Source organism: Alosa pseudoharengus, unplaced genomic scaffold, assembly GCF_046254945.1.
Source record: "Alosa pseudoharengus isolate Yale_2024_CS ecotype anadromous, Long Island Sound unplaced genomic scaffold, YU_APseudo_1.1 YU_APseudo_1.1_scf_10, whole genome shotgun sequence".
NCBI classification, from domain to species: domain Eukaryota; kingdom Metazoa; phylum Chordata; class Actinopteri; order Clupeiformes; family Clupeidae; genus Alosa; species Alosa pseudoharengus.
The window spans coordinates 5,218,391-5,239,467 of NW_027468565.1; the positions used below are offsets into that span (position 1 = coordinate 5,218,391).

The window sequence follows — 21,077 nt, forward strand, 5'->3', positions numbered from 1 at the left end:
TCCGTGGAAACAGTATGGTGTGTAAGGAAGAAGCGAAGGGAGGACCCCGAAATCGAGTAAACAAGCCAATTAAGTCAGTCAAAAGGATGATCTACCCGAAGTAAAACACCCTGGCCCTTTGAAACACTCCGATGACGAGCAAACAGTTAGAGGAAGGACGAGAGATAAAGGGATTGTGGAGGGAAAAAAGCAGAACAAAATGAGGCTGGAGGAAATAGAGAGGGAGAAGAGGAGAGAGAGAGAGAGAGAGAGAGAGAGAGAGAGAGAGAGAGAGAGAGAGAGAGAGAGAGAGAGAGAGAGAGAGAGAGGGAGATGAGGAGATAAAGAGGCAAGAGATAACAGTGGGGGTAGGGAGATGGGTATGAGGAGGAGGGGGGAGTTGAGCCATCAAGAAGCAGTGAGATTAAGAAAACAAGACAAGTAAAAACCTGATGACCTCCTTGCAGAGATGGGGTCTGGGTGGGGGTGCTGAGGGATGGCAGAAGCCCCCCCCCCCATCATCAGAGGGTGCTGGGGCACAGGAGTGGTACCCTGGAGGGGGGAGCAGATGAGCGGTTGGCACAGGAAGTGGGGATTTTCTCCAGTGCGTGTGTGTGTGTGTGTGTGTGTTGGAGAGGGGGTTGTAAAGGGCAAGGCAAGAAAGCTTCTGATGAAATACTTAGAGGCAGTTGGCAGTGTGTGTCTAAGACCCTGGAGGAATGTGTGCGTGTGTGTGTGTGTGTGTGCGCGTGTGTGTGTGTGTGTGTGTTTTAGGGGTGAGATTGGAGAAGGGGGAGGGCTGTTCCTAATTAGGAGTTCAAAGTGATTAAAAACAAGTTCACGTTATTTAAAAAAAAAAATGGTAAGACCTTGTTTAATACCATGTCACACTTGGGGAAAAAGCTGTTTACACAAATCTTAGTGACAACTGAAACATTTAACACAGGGAGGAAAAAACTGCTCTCTTCCGTAGAACCAGAGAATAAAATAAAGACAACTCCTGAGCGAAAGAGAGATAGAGAGATAGGGAGAGAGAGAGAGAGAGAGAGAGAGAGATAGAGAGAGAGATAGATAGATAGAGAGAGAGAGAGAGAGAGAGAGAGAGAGTGTGAGTAAGAGAGGCGATTACACGGTGACATTCACCCTGTTATTACTCATGAAAAAGACTTAAGTACAACTTGGGGCTTCAGTCAAGACGCAGAATTACAATGTAATAATAATGTAAGTCACAACCATTGTTTTTGTGTCAAATCTCCGCTATGTAGATGGTTGACACACACACACACACATATACACAGAATGGGCTGACACACTTTCCCTCTAGAGAATATCTGTGCAACAACAAAGCCAGATAAAAAATAAAATGATATAAAGTGAGATTATCTCGTGTTGACAGTGATTAAGAACTCATCTAAGCTCTGGCACATTTCAAACTAGAGCCCGGTCAGACTCCTGGCCCGGTCGGTTGGAGGAAAAAAACAAAACGGTGCAACATTGCAGTAGTGTTCATGCTAATGGTGAGAATGGTTAGATGGTATATGGTATAAAGCTTCTATATGGGGGGCCAGAGCTATTGTCACAGTAAACCGCTCTTTGTGCCACTGAGAAGGCTCAACATGTAATTACAAGTGCTGTGCAACGTGGACAGGAGCCTTGCAGAGATACCACTATACCTGTTTAATTGAATAGGTGTAAGCACACTCAGAAACGTACAAATTGAATGTCAGTCACATACCTGTTTTCTTTGGTCGCTTCTCATAAAAGCCATACTAGTCTGTAAACACTCAATTTATACAGTTTCTTTACAATTAATAAGTTAAACTGGCATAGTGGTATCTCTGTAAGGGTCCTGTCTATGTTGCACAGCATATTTAGCCTCTTCAGTGGTGCAAAAAGTGGCATACTTCAACATTAGTTTCTTCCCCATATGGTAGCTTTGTAGCTTCTTATGGTAGCTACCAAGCCTATGGTAGCTTCTCACCACTAGCGAGAGAGCTACCTCTATGTTGCACTGATTTTCAGACCCCACCCACCCCAGCCCACCCCACCCCACCAACAGTACTCAAAGACCTGTAACAACAGGGCTCTAGGTTGAAACGTGTCCTCCTTTAAGTCTGCCTCATCTCGACTACCCAGCTCTTGCTCTCTCTTCAGCTCTTCATCAAGTGTGCTGACCCAGTTGCATGTCCCCCACTGGGCAGCAATGTCCCCCATTGGGCCCACCCCACTTCAATAACTGTCCAATCAGAGCTCTGGGAACGTTCTGTCCCCTTCATCCTGGTGGGTCTGAGCCCCATCTCCAGCCGTCCATCCATTTATACAGGTGATGCCTAGTGGACAGGAACAGGTACTGCTATGCGTGATGGCTACCGCAATGTACTGACTTCTTCTGTATCGACACAGTAGAACAAGAAATCGTGTGAGTGGATGCCGATGGATTGTGGATTGCGATGGTGACCTGAAAACAAAAGCAGACTGTGTGTGTGTTTGTCCGTCTATGTGTGTCTGTGGTGTGTAGTCCCTTGATGGTGTTGTTCTCATCGCTGCTTCGCTGTGTCATTGTTTCATGTTGTGCAGACGGACTGCTCGCTCCAGCTGGAACTGTCTCTGGTCCACTCTTTCCAGAAAGTTCTTCCTCTCCACATACCTAATGGAAGAATACAAGTGTGGTGAGTATCAAGACTAATAAATAAGGAGTCATGATGTTGGATTGATCTGGGGTGATATTAATTGGGTGCTTCAGGCATTATATAAAAGAGCAAAAGGTGATGTGATAAATGAATAAGGAGTGAAGGCCAACTTGCTGAATGAGAGTTGGGTGTTTCAAAGACTACAGCATTACAACAGTGTAAAATCTACCCTTCCTGGGAACAACCTTTTTGTTGGGAGAAGAGTGGACCGTTATTAAACAATTCAGGTGAATAGAGACATCTTATAGACGTGGTAATAGGCAATGAGTACTTCTAATAATAATAAAACAAATAAATAATTTGAATGCACTGCATACTGTCTCAATCATACAGCACAGTCAGATCAGACTGTTATCAAGACCATAATCCCCCAGACAAACATTCAACTTAAGAAAGCATGACACACATGTAACACTTCTGCTTGTCATCTCTACACACATGATACGCACACAACTGCACAAGCACAACCACATAGATAAGAAAGTGCACTTACTCATGATCACACACACACACGGGTGAGTAGTTACACAACCGTTTCCTGTTTCAGTGTGTGTGGAGGATGATTTGCAGAGTCATGTCGTTACAAAAGTCTCAGATGACATTAAAATTCTGCAGCTTCCTGCCAGACACTCCACTACCTCCCTCCTGCATGCTACTCCTATGGCCCAGAGACAGACAGGAGCCAACAGGAACGAACACGCGCACACACACACACACACACACAGCCTGACTTGAATGTTGATGAGTGTGTGTGTGTCTTTGTATGTGTTAATGTTGGTGTGTGTGTGTGTGTGTGTGTGTGAGATTCTACTACTTTCTAAAAGATGAATGTGATACCAGTAAAGAAGGATATATGAAGGATACATGAGTTGGGCTGCAGTACTTTTGAGTCAGTGTCCTAATTCTCAAAGCCACTGCTTTTCTGTCTGGTGGCTCCGCTGTTTCCTTTGAGCTTCCAGCCAACGTTTTGTATCCAAGGGGGGTTAGAGTTGTCCTTCAGCCTGTTTTGTTTTGGGCTAAAACGGTTTCTGAGTGCCATATTTAAACCACATCAAAATCCGCCTGTTTTTATTTTTCTTTGTGGGCACTATATAAATAAAACATGGACTTTCTTATTATTAATAACAAGAACAATAATGAAATGTGTGTGTGATGTTAGCGTCCAGGCTCCCACAGTTTGAATTTCTGAGAGCCTCAATCGAGCAGTGGTGTCTGGCAGCTCCATGGGCCACTTAAGGGTGTAGTCTCCCCTAGGAAACATCTATTAGTGTGTGCGTGTGTGTGCGTGTGTGTGTGTGTCAGTAAAGGAGTGATGGAGATTGACAGAACACAAGACTGAGAGATAGCAACAAAGACAAGCACATGGGGCAGTATGAATGCTTGTAAATGTCTATAATAGGGCTGTCACTTTTTTCAAAGCTCAAGTTTGAATGAATTTCGAATGAAACACAATTCTCAACCTATGTCCTCTAGTTGAATGGATTTCTTTTAAACACCATGGATCAAACGAATGTTGGAATATCAGTTAAAAAGTGACAGTCCTAGTCTATACACTGGGATGGAGGGTACAAGTGGGTGAGGAGGCAGCTCAAACCCCAGACCCCCCACCACCACCCCGCACACCCACTCAGCTCCCAGGCCCTCCCCTAGACAGAGCCGCTCCACTGGGCCCCGCCATCCCCACCCTCAGGGCCTCCTCCCACCTCCCGCCTGCGACCACATCCCTCCTGGGGAGACAGGCGATCTGGGCCGACAGCAGAGGAAAGGAGGGGAGGCAGCCAGTAATTTGGCCTGTCGGAGCAGCTTTATTTTTAAACCCCCTTTCTTCCATGTGGGGCTTTTAATTTGCAGCGCCCTCTCTGTTCCCTTACTGGTGTCTGGTGGAAAGAGAGAGAGAGAGAGAGAGAGAGAGTGTGTGTGAGTGTGTGTGAGTGCGTGTGTGTGTGTGCGTGCGTGCGTGTATTTGTGTCTGTTCACCCCTGTCACATACTGTACAAAAAAAAGACCCTGCATGGCCCAGATGACATCATTGTCTGAGAGGCTGGGAGATGCGTGAAGGGTTAAAATGGAGAATGTAACCAAGACTGGTCTCAGTGGATGGGGATGATGTCATTGTATATTACTCTCCTCTGATGGGATTGGTGATTGCATAAACAACCCCCCCTCTCCACACACACACACACACACACACGCACCCCCAGACATAACACACAAACTACCCCACACACATTACCATCACCACCCTTACCCACCCAACCCTAAGTGCACCCTGGGATTGCAGAGCAGCAAATCACTGATCCCAAACTGCCTCTGAGGATGCCAGCTCACAGTGCGGACAGTGAGCATCAGGAATAGGAGGAGGCGAGCCTGGTAGCTATGGAGACACCCTCCCACCCCGAGAGAAGCTGGAGAGGTTAATTATGAGGATGGGGATGGGGGTGAGCTAATCCACCAGGTAACAATGACGACGCCCCGGGGAAGAGGACAGAAAGGAGGGGGGGGGGGGGGGCAGGCAGGTAATCAACAGGACTGCGTTGAACACAGGGGTTTATCACAGGTCCCCAAAAGTACGAAGGGGATAAATGCATATCTGAAGAGTGAGGCCCGGCACCCTATAAGTGCATCCCCAGAGATCAAGGTGCACCTCAGAGCTCAAGGCTGCAGGCTCGACAGTCGTGTTCTACAAATAACTGCCCTGTTTCACACCTACAGTGCCCCTGTGGTTTCCTGTACTGAGGTAACAAAGAAGCGCCTGTTTCGGGTGCCTGCTTATCATTAGCTTCAATAATACAACAGGAAGCTAGTGCAGGTTTAGCAGTCCCGCCCCCACCCACACCCTCCTGTTTATAATGGAAGGTGGAGGGTGAGACGCCGGTGCATCACCTCTGTGTTGGGCTTAAAGAGGTTATGGCATGCGGTTTCATACCCATCACTGGGAAGTCTCCGGTAACATATGAGAAACAGGGAGCGTTCAAATCGTGAGAAGTAAGGTTACACCCCAGCCAAAACCACAGCAACCAAACCTCCATCAACCACCAGAGATATCCCACTTCCCCTAATCTGGCTTTACACTGGAAACATGTTACAAAAGCACTATCAGTGAATCAGAACACTGTGTGTTTGTGTGTGTGTGTGTGTGTATGTGTGCGTAAGTATTTGAGCTTGACCTAGCTGAAGCATAATAATATATCTGCTACCTTTTCTTTGCTATAATAAGTATGTATGTGTGTGTGTGTGTGTGTTTATGCATACAGTATGAGTGTGTGGGTGAAGGTGGATGAAGTGAAGATAAAACAATCACCACCTGATCTGAACAGGTGCCTACACAGTTGTGAGGATGGATGGATGGGTGCAGAGTCTTTGACATGAACGCCCACAGAAGTACTTAACTTACACATGCGTGCGCACACACACACACACACACCTCTAAGGTACAGGTAGGCAGGTAGGAAAGTCTCATTTCTCTCTCTCTCTGTTCAGATGTGTTATGTAAAACCCTCAAACTCTTCGGGGGCCCAAGCTGAGGACCACAGCTGAAACACACACAGCTGCGGACCACAGACGTGCAGGGAAAAACCAAAACACACACACAGACATAAACACACACACATACACACACAGACACATCCACACACGTCAACTTTCCTTTACCTGTAAACAAATACTCACTAAGTTACTCTCATTCCTTGTCTCATACATTAAGCCGATGCACATCACCCCCCCACACTCCCTCCCAAACACAGGCACACACACACACACAGTCAGTATGACCGTGCATCCGAAAAACATGTCATTTCAACAAACATGGTTAGTTGTCGAAAGCTTGCTGCAATTAGAGAGAGTCGTTTAGAGCGACTTCCTGGGGGTGCGCCACAGGAATTGCGACACTTATAGAACGGCGGGAAAACAAGCCCCATCGGCACACAGTCCCAGCCCTAAACCACACTCCCCGTTGCCAGGAAGGTCAGCTCGGAGCCCGCGGCTCAGGGGATGAGACAAGGCGAGACAAGACGAGACAAGACACTGATGTTCCCCTGAGGTGCTTCAAAAAGAAAAACTGGATCACAGCTGTTTTAGTTTCCGGTGTGTTTCAGGTTCAAGAAATGGCTATAAGGGAATTTAAATAAACAGGAATATAAATAAATATTGTATCCATTTAATGCAGGGTTAGAGTTTTAAACATTACTTTGTAACTCAGGTAGACCCCACCCCAAACCACACACACACACTAATACTCACTCTCTCCCTCAAACACACAAATATTCACACAGATGTTCTCTCACTCACACACACACACATTCTCTCATTAAATCTATGACACAATTTCTCTCTTCCTCCCTCTCTCTCTATCACTAACACCACCAACTCTCTCACACATGTGCTCTCCATCACAGCCATGCACAACACACACGTTCTCTCTTGCTCACACACACACATTGTCTTGCACGAACGCACGCCGTCTTGCACGCACACACGCACGCTGTCTTGCATGCACACTGTCTTGAGCGCGCGCGCGCGCGCGCACACACACACACACACACACACACACACACACACACACACACACACACACACACACACACACACACACACACACACACACACACACACACACACACACACACACACACACACACACACACACACACACACACACACACACACACACACACACACACACACACACACACACACACACACACACACACACACAACACACACACACACACAACACACACACACACACACACACCACACACACAGTCCCCTGCCCTGCCTCTCTCTGGCCTCCAGCACTCTCTTCCCCAGACGGCCAGCTGTGGCCAGAGGTAATCTGTTTTTAAGCGAGTTTTCTTCGCCCCGTTCCCGCTGCATCCATTCTCCTGCACGCCTGGCAGAAAAGGATGATGGGAAATGGGGAGGCGGTTAGTGGGATGCACGAGCTGTGTGTCCCGGTCCGGTCTGATCATTAGTCAGGCCCGAGATCAGCGTTCAATTATTCATGCGCTTCTGCACCAACCTTCAGCAGAGAAGAATGCCACTGCAGAGGGTAGCTGACAGCACAGGAAGGGGAGTGGGGGGGGGGGGAGAGAGAGAGAGAGAGAGAGAAAGCGAGAGAGAGAGAGAGAGCGAGAGAAAGGGGGTGTATGAGACAGTGAAAGAGAGAGAGAGAGAGAGAGAGAGAGAGAGAATGATAAATTGAAACAGAGGCAGGGAGAGCGAGAGGATACAGAATGAAAGAGTAAAGCAGAGGGACAAAGCACAAGAAAGAGAGAGAAAGAAGAGAACGTAACAGAGTGAGACGAAAGAAAAGAAAACAGGAGGAAGGGAAAGAGCAAAGGGGAGACTGATTGGCAGAGAGGGAGGCCAGGGAGTGGAAAAGAGAGATGCCAAGAGGAGAGCATCAGGGACTAAGGAGAGAGAAGATACTCCAAGGTACAGGGAGCGAAGACAAACGCCACTTCAATTCTGTTCAGCCTCCCCGATTCTGAGCAGGCTGGGAAATGGCCTTCTGTGTGTGTGTGTGTGTGTGTGTGTGTGTGTGTGTGTGTGTGTGTGTGTGTGCATGTGAACAAACAGACCTGGAATATGGATGCTTAAGGAGGTAGTATACTCCTCTGTGCACATTTGCGTTGCATTGACACAGGGTCACAATTGTTGGGAGGCACATGACACGCAAGCTGCGTTGACGACGCTATTTTCATTACACACAGACACAGGACTATACCAGGCCTCTTAGGATCTGCTATGAGTGAGATCTAAATTTCAAAATGTTATTTACATTTTTACATCTTCGACGCAGAGCAACTCTGACGGCAGTAAAAAACAGTATATGCACAACAAGTATGTGTGTGGGTAGTGCTTCTGCACGTGCATGCCATACATAACTATGGGTCATATATCAAATCTGCTTTTTGGTAGGCGTGTGGAGGCGCACATGCTTGTTTTTGTATGAGTGTGTGTGTGTGTGTGTGTGTGTGTGTGTGTGCATACTTTATGTGTGTGTGGGTTGATGGAGAAGGGTGGACCCATAAGTGTGGATCATGTTTAAAATCCCTTTTTCTCTGGGCGTAGGCATATGTATGTATGTGTGTGTGTGTGTGTGTGTGTGTGTGTGTGTGGGTGGAAGAGAGCAGGTGTCTGCCCACACAGCAGAGATCCAGGAGAGATTCAGCAGCTTAATTTCCGACAGAAAACTCTGCTTTGCTTCACTTACCCTGCCTCTAACTGCAGCATGTGGACTGCAATCAGTGTGTAGATAGTGTATGCGTGGATAGAGCCTGGTGCGTGTGTGTGGGTGCGTGTGGGTGAGTGTGTGTGTGTGAGTGTGAGTGTGTGTGTGTGTATTCCAGAGGCTCTGTAGATAAAGCCCACCTAACTTCCTCCATTTAGCCCGGCAGGGAACGGATTCACTCCTGTTCTGGTGCTGGCCAACTGTGTCCACACCAAATCAGCATTGAATCCAGATAACACGCATGAGCCTGCCGCCGTCAGAGAGAGTTCAGTTGCAACTGAAGCACTACCATTTAAACTGTGCACACACCCAGCCTCTGTGGAACGCCACTCCTCAATCAGTCTGGGAGTGTTCTTGTACTGCAGGGTGACCGTTAGCCTTACATGCTGTTTATGAAATGTACAGCACCGGCGCATGTTGAGAGGCTCTGGATGAGCGCCTCTTTCAAATGAATAAAGGCCACATTTGCATGCCATGTGGAATCTATCCCCTGAGGCCCACGCCCCAGTGGCTGATGGGAAGTCAATCTTCCCTGACTCTCCTGGGATCAGCTCTTGGAACAATTTTTTTTTTGTTGAGTTCATGGACAATAGTATCTATAAATTTAGTTTATCATGTGTTTGTATAAAAATAATCAGCTTGTTTTCCCTAATAAGAACATTGCAGTTTGCCTTCACACAAAAATGTGCATGTGCTTTCTGCTCTCCCTAGTGCTTCAACAGAGGGCATTATCTCCAGTCCTTATGGAAGGTTTCTATGTCATGTCCATTACCTGAAGGCCAAAACAGAGCCCTTGACAGAGCTCTCGCCCTCACCAGCAGGATGGAGATGTTGGCCTTGCTGAAAGGTCAAACTCTTAATGCCAACCACCTGCAGCACAGAGTGGGTGACCTGATGACTGGACAACTTGCACCCAGTGAAAAGTGAAGCAGATTTTATGGCTGATATTCAGTTTACTACGCTATTCCCTGGCTCCACAAAGCACTCACTGTGCAGACTCCGGCTCCATTGCCATTATGCCCAACCCATTAAGGATCTTGTGGATTTTGGATCCAAACTACAGGACATACATGCATTCACAAGGGCAACCTCACTAACCACCACCACCACCAGAGCACTCACCCTTCTTTGCCGCGGTTGTGGATGGCCAGCTCGTCGTTGATGCCCTCCTCACTCTTGAAGGTGTCCCAGTCCAGGCGGGACTTCTCCAGCGTGCTCATCTTCTGCTTCTTCCCTCCGAGGCGGTTCAGGATGCCACTCATCCCCGCTGGCCTCTTCCCACTGAACAGGGACACACAGACAACAACCGCGGTTAGAACAGCTATGATAACAGAATGTCGAGAGGAAATACAGTTCAGAAAGCACCTCAAAAACAATAACAAGACACACAGAGGAACTGAAGTTCAATAAAAAAAAAGAAATTGTAAAGCATAAAATATTACAAACGATAGCTGTATGAGGGCCATGTGAGAGGCAGTGGTTCTCAAACTTTTTCAACCTGGGTAGTGGTGGTGGTAGTGGTGGTGGTAGTAGTAGTAGTAGTAGTAGTAGTAGCAGTAGTAGTCCCACCACCACCACTACTACTACTTCTTACGCATGGTGGTGACTCCTCAGTTTTCCCACATTTTTGCAATCTCAATCCTACTCTTACTCAGTTATTTTCCCACAATTTTACAATCTCAAAGCCCAAATACATTCTGTAAGCTACTTGGAATGAGTTCAATGTGATGTGAAACAATGTTAAACATTTTCAAAGCACTGTGCGTACCATCCGGCTTCTCAGCTATGACTAGAGAGAAAGAATTTCCCATGTGGATATTCACTCCAAGTTGGTGTAACATAACTCCCCAACTCTATACTGTAGCCCATAAACTGCATGACAGCTATTTATATTCTTCTTTTATATTCTTGCATTTGTTCAACTTTATTAAGCAGAATTACGCACTCTAAGCTGTGTGGAACGCACACATTTGGTTTGCGTAGGAGAGAAAATGACGGGGCAGGCAAACATACTTGTTGCTCAAGACTTCAAGGCCATCATGGATATAAAATGTACTTCTGCAAACAACAAAACAGAAAGGATGGAGGCAGCAAAGCTAGACAAGTTATTTCAAATGGGCAAGAACAAAGTAAATTGGTATACTTGTCAAAACGTTAATAATAGAGGAGCTCAATTATCGTGCTGAATGAAGCACAATTCTGCTTTACTGATGTTAAAACACGCAAGCTGTTTAAAGTCATACACAATGGTAAACAATAGTAAAGCAAAGCTAAATTTAGCCTTTTTAGGGCTGCATAAAGTTGACCAAATTAATATAGTCTGTAGTTAGGTGTGAATAAGGTAGGCCAGTATTTATTAACCTTTTTTGTGCCACGGCACACTTTTGACATTTAAAATGTCCCACGGCACACTAACATCCTGTGTGAAGAAAAAATAAACATACCATAGCCTAAAATTTCAAATAATACACAGATATGGCCTTATTATGGCTTCTATGCAAGACCTGCTCAATAAAACAAGGGCCCTCTGTTTCATTTGTAGGTGATAATATCTAATTTAATTGTTGTTATGAACTGGATATGTGATGATTCTGTAAATGCTGGATATGGGGCCCCCGTTGTACAATGCCTGCATACCACAAATAGTGCAATCATACAATCAATGAGAGCATGTGGTTATACATTCTCTCACGGCACACTAGTGTGCCCCGGCACAGTGGTTGAAAAACACTGAAGTAGGCTACTTTGTAGACTACATTATTAGCTGACCAATGCACAAACTTGCAATTGGGAAAGGTCGAATATTAATACTGCAATCCTTCCAGAGTTTCATCAGTGATTAAAATGGCCGTTTAAATTGTAGCCACCAAAACCCCCCCGCCCCCAAGTTAGAGAGCCACTGAATAAGATGAAACTTCAAAGTGGTTAATGCTCTCTGCGTGTGGCTTTGACTTCTGCCTAAAATAAATTCACTCTACCCAACCACATTACATATGCACACATGATGAAAAAAAGAAGGTAGCTTTAGTGTAGACATGTTAGAGGTCTAGTGGTAAGTGTGCATGTGGATTTAAAGGAAGTGTGCATGTGGATGGATGGTAAGTGTGCATGTGGATGGATGGTACATGTAAGTGTGCATGTGGATGGATGGTAAGTGTGCATGTGGATGGAAAGTAAGTGTGCATGTGGATGGAAAGTAAGTGTGCATGTGGATGGATGGTAAGTGTGCATGTGGATGGAAGGTAAGTGTGCATGTGGATGGAAAGTAAGTGTGCATGTGGATGGAAAGTAAGTGTGCATGTGGATGGATGGTAAGTGTGCATGTGGATGGAAAGTAAGTGTGCATGTGGATGGAAAGTAAGTGTGCATGTGGATGGATGGTAAGTGTGCATGTGCATCCAAGTACAGGAGGGGGAGTATGAATACAGCAGCAATACAGGAGGGTTCTTGAAAACCATGTCTGTTCAGACAAATACTCTTCTTCATCCTGGACAAAAGAAGTGCTACTCTGCATCTCCATACAGTATGCCATACACCCAGGGTTTCCTATGAACGTCTATCAGACCTCAGAAATGTACAGATGTAAACAGACAGTGAGAGACAGATAGACAGCCAGACACACACACACTGATTCTCTGAGCATGGCAGATGCCTCATGATATAGAAAAAAAGGCGGACCCCTTGTTGTGATGTTTTCAAATGTGCCTGGTGCCTTTGAGGCGGTGTACCAGAGGAAACAAAACACGACTGAGGAGGGAAACTGAGGACGAAACTCACCATGTTGAGAGGAAGGGGGGAGCGAGTAATGAATCATTCATTAAAGAATGGTACGGCCCTTCTATCTCACACACACACACACACACACACACACACACACACACACACACACACACACACACACACACACACACACACACACACACACACACACACACACACACACACACACACACACACACACACACACACACACACACACACACACACACACACACACACACACACACACACACACACACACACACACACACACACACACACACACACACACACACACACACAGAGACACAAACAAACAGACATGAATGTTCATGGAATCCATCTTGCACTCTGAATCGGCGCTGGATATGTGGTAAGCACCTACAAGTACCTGGGTCTCCACCTGGACAATAAACTGGACTGGTCAGCCAACACTGACGCACTCTACAAGAAAGGGCAGAGCAGGCTGTACTTCCTGAGGAGGCTGCGCTCCTTCAATCTGTGCAGCAAGCTCCTCAGGATGTTCTACCAGTCTGTTGTTGCCAGCGTCCTCTTCTATGCAGTGGTATGTTGGGGAGGAAGCACAAGGAAGAAGGATGCGGGGCGACTTGACAGGCTGGTAAGGAAAGCTGGCTCTGTAGTGGGAGCTGAACTGGAGTGCATCACTTCAATATCTGACAAAAGGACCCTGAACAAACTGATCAACATCTTAGACAATGAGTGTCATCCACTCCACACCACTATTGTAAAGCAGAAGAGCCTGATCAGCTGGAGACTTCACTCACTGCCTTGCACAACAGACAGACTGAGGAAGTCATTCATCCCCAGGGCCATTGAACTGTTCAATGCATCACTTAAGAGAAGAGGAGAAATAGACTTCTCCGCATAGTCTATCTGCCTCTTCACCACCTCCATGTCTTGAACTGTCTGTCCACTAGTGAAAGTAATTGTAGGTGAATAATTACTTAATATTGATCTTAGACTGGCGAACTTCAGGAAAAACTCAGGAATCAGGTTTATTATGTTACAAGCTGAGAGAGAGTACAAAAAAGGTCTATGGTCTATGTAGGCCTAGCCCAGGCCTGAGGCCTAGGTTGGCCTGTAGCCAACTTATCCTCTCTTCCGCTACATCCTTAGTCCAAGTCTAGAAAATCTGATCTGACAAACATTGCAGTTTAGTTACTTTTAAATGTTTTAAACAAAGAACAAAATGGCGCCAAGAACAATCCCACTTGGTTGGCTCTTCACTTGGTATCAGACACACCTACTCACACCCACTTCACACCTATATGAATAGCATGAGGAGAGATATCTTATATATCAGAAATATCACTTATAGAATGTTCCAAACATTCTCACAATCACATCATTACAATCCTTGTAATGAGACTATCAAAATGATACCAGACATGGAATACATTTACATTTCATGATACATGGATACATTATATCAAGGTAGCATCCTTTGTCTTGTGTAAGTGATAGGCCTTAAACCAGCACATTAGCATTCCATTGGGGGAGGGGATGGGGTCTTTGTTTAAAACCATGAAGGGTTACATGGCTAACTAAAAGTAGTCTTGAAGTTAAATTATTATCCATTTTAACCATACATTTTTATTGCTATCACTAGCCACTTTACCATTGCCTTCTGCCACACTGTTTGCGTGCTTTATTAGCACATATGCACAACCCCTCCCTCCATGCCACAGTCGACCACACTTATACCTTTCTTAATATAGTTATTTATACATAGATATATAGGCTTTATTCTTGCACTGTTTGACTTACTCGTTTGACTTACTCATTTGCACCATCACCATGACACTCATTCACAAAGAGCACCTTACCTTACCTTATGCACAGAGGACCTCAGGCCGTGATTGATTAATCACCCACTATATGGATACTGTTTTTTAGAATTGATTTAGATTAAGTTTTATTTAGTATAATTTGTATTTTAGTATATTCTTTATCTTCTACAGTCCTTATTGCTTAGTTGTTGTTTTTTTTAAAAATATTATATACTTTTAACCTAACTAACTAACTAACTATCTATCTATCTGTGTAGCTCTGGCGGTGGCGAAGGCCCAAACCCATCTATGTGTGCTCTGTGCTCCATAATACAGAAGTCATCTTGACACGCGGGGGTTCGCTCCAGCGCCATAATGAAATGGTAAACGATCTGTAGCACACGGAGCGGCTGAAGACATCAGACTAGGCTGCCCCCACTACCACCCACACACACACACACACACACACACACACACACACACACACACACACACACACACACACACACACACACACACACACACACACACACAGAGAGAGCTGGGGGAACTCGGGGTGTAGGGTATATCTGAGCGGGGGCCGTATGGGGGAAGGGTGTAACTGTGTCTGTGTGTGTGTATGGGTGTATGTGTGTGTTGGGGGAGCTTCCATTAAAGGTTTGGGGTGCAGTGAGGGGTGTCGGTGGTTCCAAGGACAGACACTTTCACGCCCAGGTGAGTCATGGCACAGGCCCCATGGAGAGTAACCACCACTGTGACCGGTGCTGAGACTGCTGAGGCTGCTCATTCTAGGAGCTCGAGCAGAGCAGCCGGGTGAGTGTGTGTGTGTGTGTGTGTGTGTCTGTCTGAGACAACACATAGCGACGAGAGAAGATACAGAAGCTGAATGGAGATTTGTGTGTACATGTATACAAATGTGTCTAAAAGGGACAGGTAAAACGTGTGCGTGTGTGTTTGTTTGTTTGTGTGTGTGTATTTATGGACAAATAGAAGACAAAAAAAGGACATAAAGAAAAAAAGATAATGTATAAAAGAAAAATTAATGTGCTTCTATGAGAGTGAGAGTGAGACATAGGAGTGCAGAGTTGTGAGCGTGTGTGTGTCTCTCTGTGTGTTTTAACTTGGGTCATGGAGAACAACAGGCTGCCATCAGAACAGTAGTGTTTCTCTACACTACACACACCACACCACACCACACACACACCTCATCATTAGGTTTCAGCTCAAATGATGACACCCGGCATCATTAAGACTTTAACAGCAGCCAGCTAACCACAACATTATGACAGCCAGGGCACACACACATTAACACCATGCAATTAGGCCCTGTGCAGCTCCAGCTACAACAAGCCTCTTTAACAAGCTCTGCCTGCCTGTAGTTTACACACACCCATAATGATGGAGCTGCAGAGATGAATTTAGTTCTCGATGTAGATAAGTAATGTGTTTTTGTGCTTGTATGAGTTTTTGGTGCTTGCTAGTGTGTGTGCCGAGAAAGACAGGGGCGTCATGCATAGCTAGGAAAGTAAACACCATTATTGTACATACACAAACAATGCAAAACACACACACACACACACACACACACACACACACACACACGTAGGTTCTCAGTCGTCAGCTCCTGCTCCCCTCTGAGGGTGTGAGCGCTTCGGGGAGGGAGAAGTGAAAGGTCTGCCTGACAGAATGTGTTTGCCATCACAGCAGCCCCTGTCAACATCACATACAAACACACACACAAGAGGAGACAGCCAGGCCAGAAGACAAGAACAGAATGCATAGGAGGGAAAGAAAGAATCCCCCGTTTTTTCCTCCCTCCATCCCTCTCTCCCCCTGTATTTTTTTTATCTGTATTGTGGTACATCGTTTGTTTTGTGGTGTGCTTGTCTTGGCCTTTGGAGAGAAACCCATGGAGTTCCTGCAGCCAAAGAGACATCAGCAGCCTGACACAGCATAAAGTGCTACAGGACATTCAAACACTATGCAGGACACACCTATGACATACACAGACACTGCATTAAACACACACACACATAACTGCATTAAACACACACACACACCTCCAGAATGTATAGACAAACATTATGCACACACACGCAAACCACACAATCACACACACACACCTGTAATGTATAAATTGTTACATAAAACCCATGATTACACACAGCTTTCTGCCAGCTGTCTGCTAAACACGGTTCCCACAGCCGCAGACTAAACAGCCACACACACTGCACATAAGTGTGTGTATGAATGAGAAGCTCAGACTTTGGACTAGTTGTCCATACACAGTTACACACAGTACATTTCTGCACATTGCAAGGCTTCAACTTAAAGGGACATGGATTAAGCCTTGTCCTTAGACTAAGAGAACTTCAATGAAGCTCTCCACTGGGGATTTAGTTTAGGACTAAGATTAATCTACGTCTGGGAAACTGACGCCTAAATGTATTCCCATGTCCAATTAGCATGTCCAATTCACGAATTAGCACAATGATATTTCGTGACAGATGTACCCAACACACAACAACCCCAGCCCACCCCAGCCCACACTCACTTCCAACTCCACTTCCACACGCCAGATCAGATGTGCGCACCTAATGGCCTTGGACGTGTTTGACAACAAATCAAAAGGCTTTTATGAAACGGTCCCTGTTGGCCCACTCCCATGCCCTCTGGGGTTCCGCTCAGCCCAGCCCTGCCCTGCCCTGGCCAGCCTGTGTGCTGCATGTAGCACGGTGGAGCTCCAAAGCCACAGTCCCCATTATAACCAGATAACAGTCGTCCTTATGGCAGGGCAACTATTTACAGGCCACAGTCAGCATTGTGCATTTTCATGCCACAAAAAAAAACAAAAAAAAAACAATTCCTCAGTGGCCGTTTTTCCAATGGATTTAAATGTATTGTCAGAGTTAATAATTCATAAGGTCCTGTCCCCTGTTAAGATTTAGTACCCCCTGTCTACGGCTAAGCTGTGATGGAGCATCTGCTAAAAGGGCCCAACCCTAATCTCCACAGGTTGTGGCCGCTGCCAAGCACTTCTAGCCGTGAACATATTCATTGGAAACCAGAGTCACTAGCGCCTCATTGCTCTGCAATACCAGCAGAGACAGGGAGGAGGAGGAGGGGAAAAAAAATATCGATAGGAGAGTAATCAATCCATTCATACATACGGCCGCACAAAGTAGCAGCCGAGGCACTGTGGTGATGAATATAGTGTGGGGATACAGTACCATGGCAAGATCTATAGGCGTCTGGGCCGAGTGATGTGTGTTTCGGAGGGCGCCGACAGTGACAGATGGAGGCGCTGGGGACGGAGGTGCCGCAGGTGACGGAGGAACGTGAAGCGGAAACACACGAGGAGGAGGAGGAGGAGAGGGTTTTTTTCAGCACAGGGGTGTGCAATGCGGTTGAGTGGGAAACTAAAAAAAAAAAGCCTCTGCCTCGATTTCTCTTTTGAGAGAGAGATGGAGAGATAAAGAGCGAGAGCGAGAGAGCAAGAGAGAAAGAGAGATGGAGAGAGAGAGAGAGAGAGAGAGAGAGAGAAGATAACAGATTGTACAAATGAAGCCCAAACAGTGACAAGAGAAAAATGAGGGAAAGGAGATACAACAAGAGAGAGAATCAGAATCAACAGACCCAGTGAGAGGCTATTTTCAATGTGTTCGGGTTTCTTACTTCGGCTCCAATGACTAAATGGCCTCTATAGAACATTTAAACTGATCAAACTCAAAGTGAATGAAGAGAGACTCAAGTGAGAGACACACTTAGGGACAAACAAAAGAAGAGAAACTACCAAAAGTGTTAGTATGTGCGGACCTACTGCTAGTTCCGTTACCATCCACACACCCGCTCTTACTCTCTCACTTCACACATGCAAGTGTGCAGCCACGCCCCCATTGTGTGCTTTAGGATGCTGCTTTAAACACGCTCCGACAGGGAATCAATAGGCAATCAGGGCTCAACTGATAGTCAATGCAGCCTGATGGTGCTGCAGAGGGGGAGCGGGGGAGAGGAGGAGAGAGGGCAGGCCGGCCGGCTGGCTGGGCACTGAGCCACGCTGCAGCGCTGGAGCCTGGGCTGAATGCTAAACACCAAGCCAAGGTGACAAGACCTCAAAGCCCACAGCAGCCTGACAAACCAGCACACCAGGCTGCAGGCATGGCTAGTGTTGGAACGTCTCACTCTCTCTCTCTCACACACACACACACACACACACACACACACACACACACAGAGAGTGCATGTTATTATGTTGAGGTTGGACATATCCAAATACCAAACTGTAACCATTGTGGGTGAGTTTTGGCAAAATGCTTCCAGCCAAACACAAACCCAGTGAATGAAGTGTGTCTATTCTGGCCATTTTTAATTAATGCCAATTCAGACTTGTTGACCCAAAAACAGCAGATGCATTTAACTTTCCAAAACATGAAAGTACTGTATATTTGCATTTAACTTTCCAAAAAGTAAAAGTACTGTATATTTGTTTTTCTGCTTCTTTTTGGACATAAGGGCAGGTATGAAAATATTGTGGATATAGGCTAGTAGTAAACCAAGAAACATGTGTGCACTATTAAAAAAAATCAATAGATCAATATATAGATAGACATCAACTTTATTAATCCCAAATTAAAATGTGGCATCGAGTAGCTTTCTATACAAAACCAGGAAAGACAACAATAATAAAAAAAAAACACTGTTCAGTGTCTGTGTGTGTGTGTGTGTGTGTGTGTGTGTGTGTGTGTGTGTGTGTGTGTGTGTGTGTGTGTGTGTGTGTGTGTGTGCGCGCGCATGTGCCTGTCTCTGAGATGTAATGTGTGATCTTAGTCAGGTTTATTTGAAAGCTGCAGTCTCCCATGACTGCGACTCCATTACTGTCTCAGATGAAGACTGAGAATCTTCTCTGACCGTGAACTGATACGCACACATCACATGCAAACATACAGTACACACACAAATAATTGCACTACAAAGTACATTTCCCACACACATACACATGCATTCGCGAAGTACCTATGACACACACACACACACACACACACACTTCCTGTTAGAATGCAGACAGAGGGCAGATGTTGCCCTATGGGTGAGAGACAGCCTACATAGCAGCCTATACACCAGATTCAGATAAAGACGATGCACTGGGTTCATATAAAGAGGGAAGCTATCCAAACGCTGAGTTCTACGTGTTACTAGACTAGGCTTAGATATAGATGTCCTGCCACATCATCAGTCCAGGCAGGGATGCAGGGGTGTACATTTGTGTGTGTCAATGTAAGTGTGACCGAGACTGAGAGAAAGAGAAAGTGTGTGTTAGACTTGGAACTGCTCCGTTCTGAAAACTTTAAGCCAGTGCCCTTTGCCACTACAGCATATGTGCACATAAGTTAGTACAGTATGTCTGTGTGTGTGTATTGGGCTTTGTGTGTGTGTATTGGCCTTTGTGTGTGTATTGACCTGTGTGTGGGTATCTGCATGCGTGTGTGTATCGGTATACATGTGCGTGTATCTGCATGCGTGTGTGTATCGGTATACATGTGCGTGTATCTGCATGCGTGTGTGTATCGGTATACATGTGCGTGTATCTGTATTTGTGTGTGTATTGCCGCGTGTGTATCGGCATGCGCGTGTGTATCGGCATGCGCGTGTGTATCGCCATTGATAGCAATAAATTTAGGGTTAAAATGAATAATAATTGAATTGCCATGTGACCCTTCTTGGTTTTAAACAAAGACACCATCCCCTCCCCCAATGGAATGCTAATGTGCTGGTTCAAGGCCTATCAGTTACACAGGACAAAGGATGTTACCTTGATATAATGTATCCATGTGTCATGAAATGTAAATGTATTCATGTTTGGTATCATTCTGATAGTCTCAGTACAAGGATTGTAATGATTTGATTGTGAGAATGTTTGGAACATTCTATAAGTGACATTTCTGATATATATGATGTCTCTCCTCATGCTATTCTGATAAGAATGAATAGGTGTGAAGTGGGTGTGAGTAGGTGTGTCTGATGCCAAGTGGAGAGCCAACCAAGTGGGCTTGTTTTTGGCGCCATTTTCTTCTTTGTTTAAAGCATTTAAAAGTAACTAAAGTGGAATGTTTTGTCAGATTTTGGATTGTCAGACTTAGAACATGGAGAACTGAGAGAGAGAGGGTGATCCAACAGAGGCCATGGCCTTGTGCCATGGCCTGGGCTAGGCCTACATAGACCATTTTTTGTACCCTCTCTGCTTGTAACAGAATAAACTTGATTCCTGAGTTTTCCTGAAGTTTGCCAGTCTAAGATTAATATTAAGTAATTATTCACCAGGATTACTTTCACCGTGTGTGTATCGGCATGTGTGTGTGTATCGGCATGCGCGTGTGTATCGGCATGCGCGTGTATCGGCATGCGCGTGTGTATCGGCATGCGCGTGTGTATCGGCGTGTGTGTATCTGCATGCTTGTGCCTGCTGAAGCACCGGGTTGGTGCACCCCCTCGGTACCATTAGCATTGCTGCTATTAGTCTGCAGAAGCTCAGATGACCCCAGTGTGTGGAGACAGACAGGAAACCTGTTTAAGGCACTAGGACTGCAGCTGCATAAAGGACACAGGCCAACTTAGCAGAGACCAACC

General features: G+C 45.7%; 1 protein-coding gene across 4 annotated transcripts in view; it reads right to left on the reverse strand.

Moving 5' to 3' along the window:
* Positions 1 to 2,029: 2,029 nt before the first annotated feature.
* The window catches only part of cfdp1 (craniofacial development protein 1), a 42,192-nt gene continuing 23,144 nt past the window's right edge, over positions 2,030 to 21,077 (reverse strand). For 3 of the 4 annotated variants that reach the window (XM_076303798.1, XM_076303786.1, XM_076303794.1), the window contains 3 exons: positions 10,918 to 10,962; positions 10,027 to 10,185; positions 2,030 to 2,626 (listed from right to left, as the gene is read on the reverse strand). In XM_076303798.1, coding sequence (XP_076159913.1) covers positions 2,536 to 2,626; positions 10,027 to 10,185; positions 10,918 to 10,962 — 295 coding nt within the window. In that variant the 3' untranslated portion in view covers positions 2,030 to 2,535. The remainder of the gene's footprint in view (positions 2,627 to 10,026; positions 10,186 to 10,917; positions 10,963 to 21,077) is intronic. The other variant, XM_076303799.1, reaches the window with a different exon arrangement.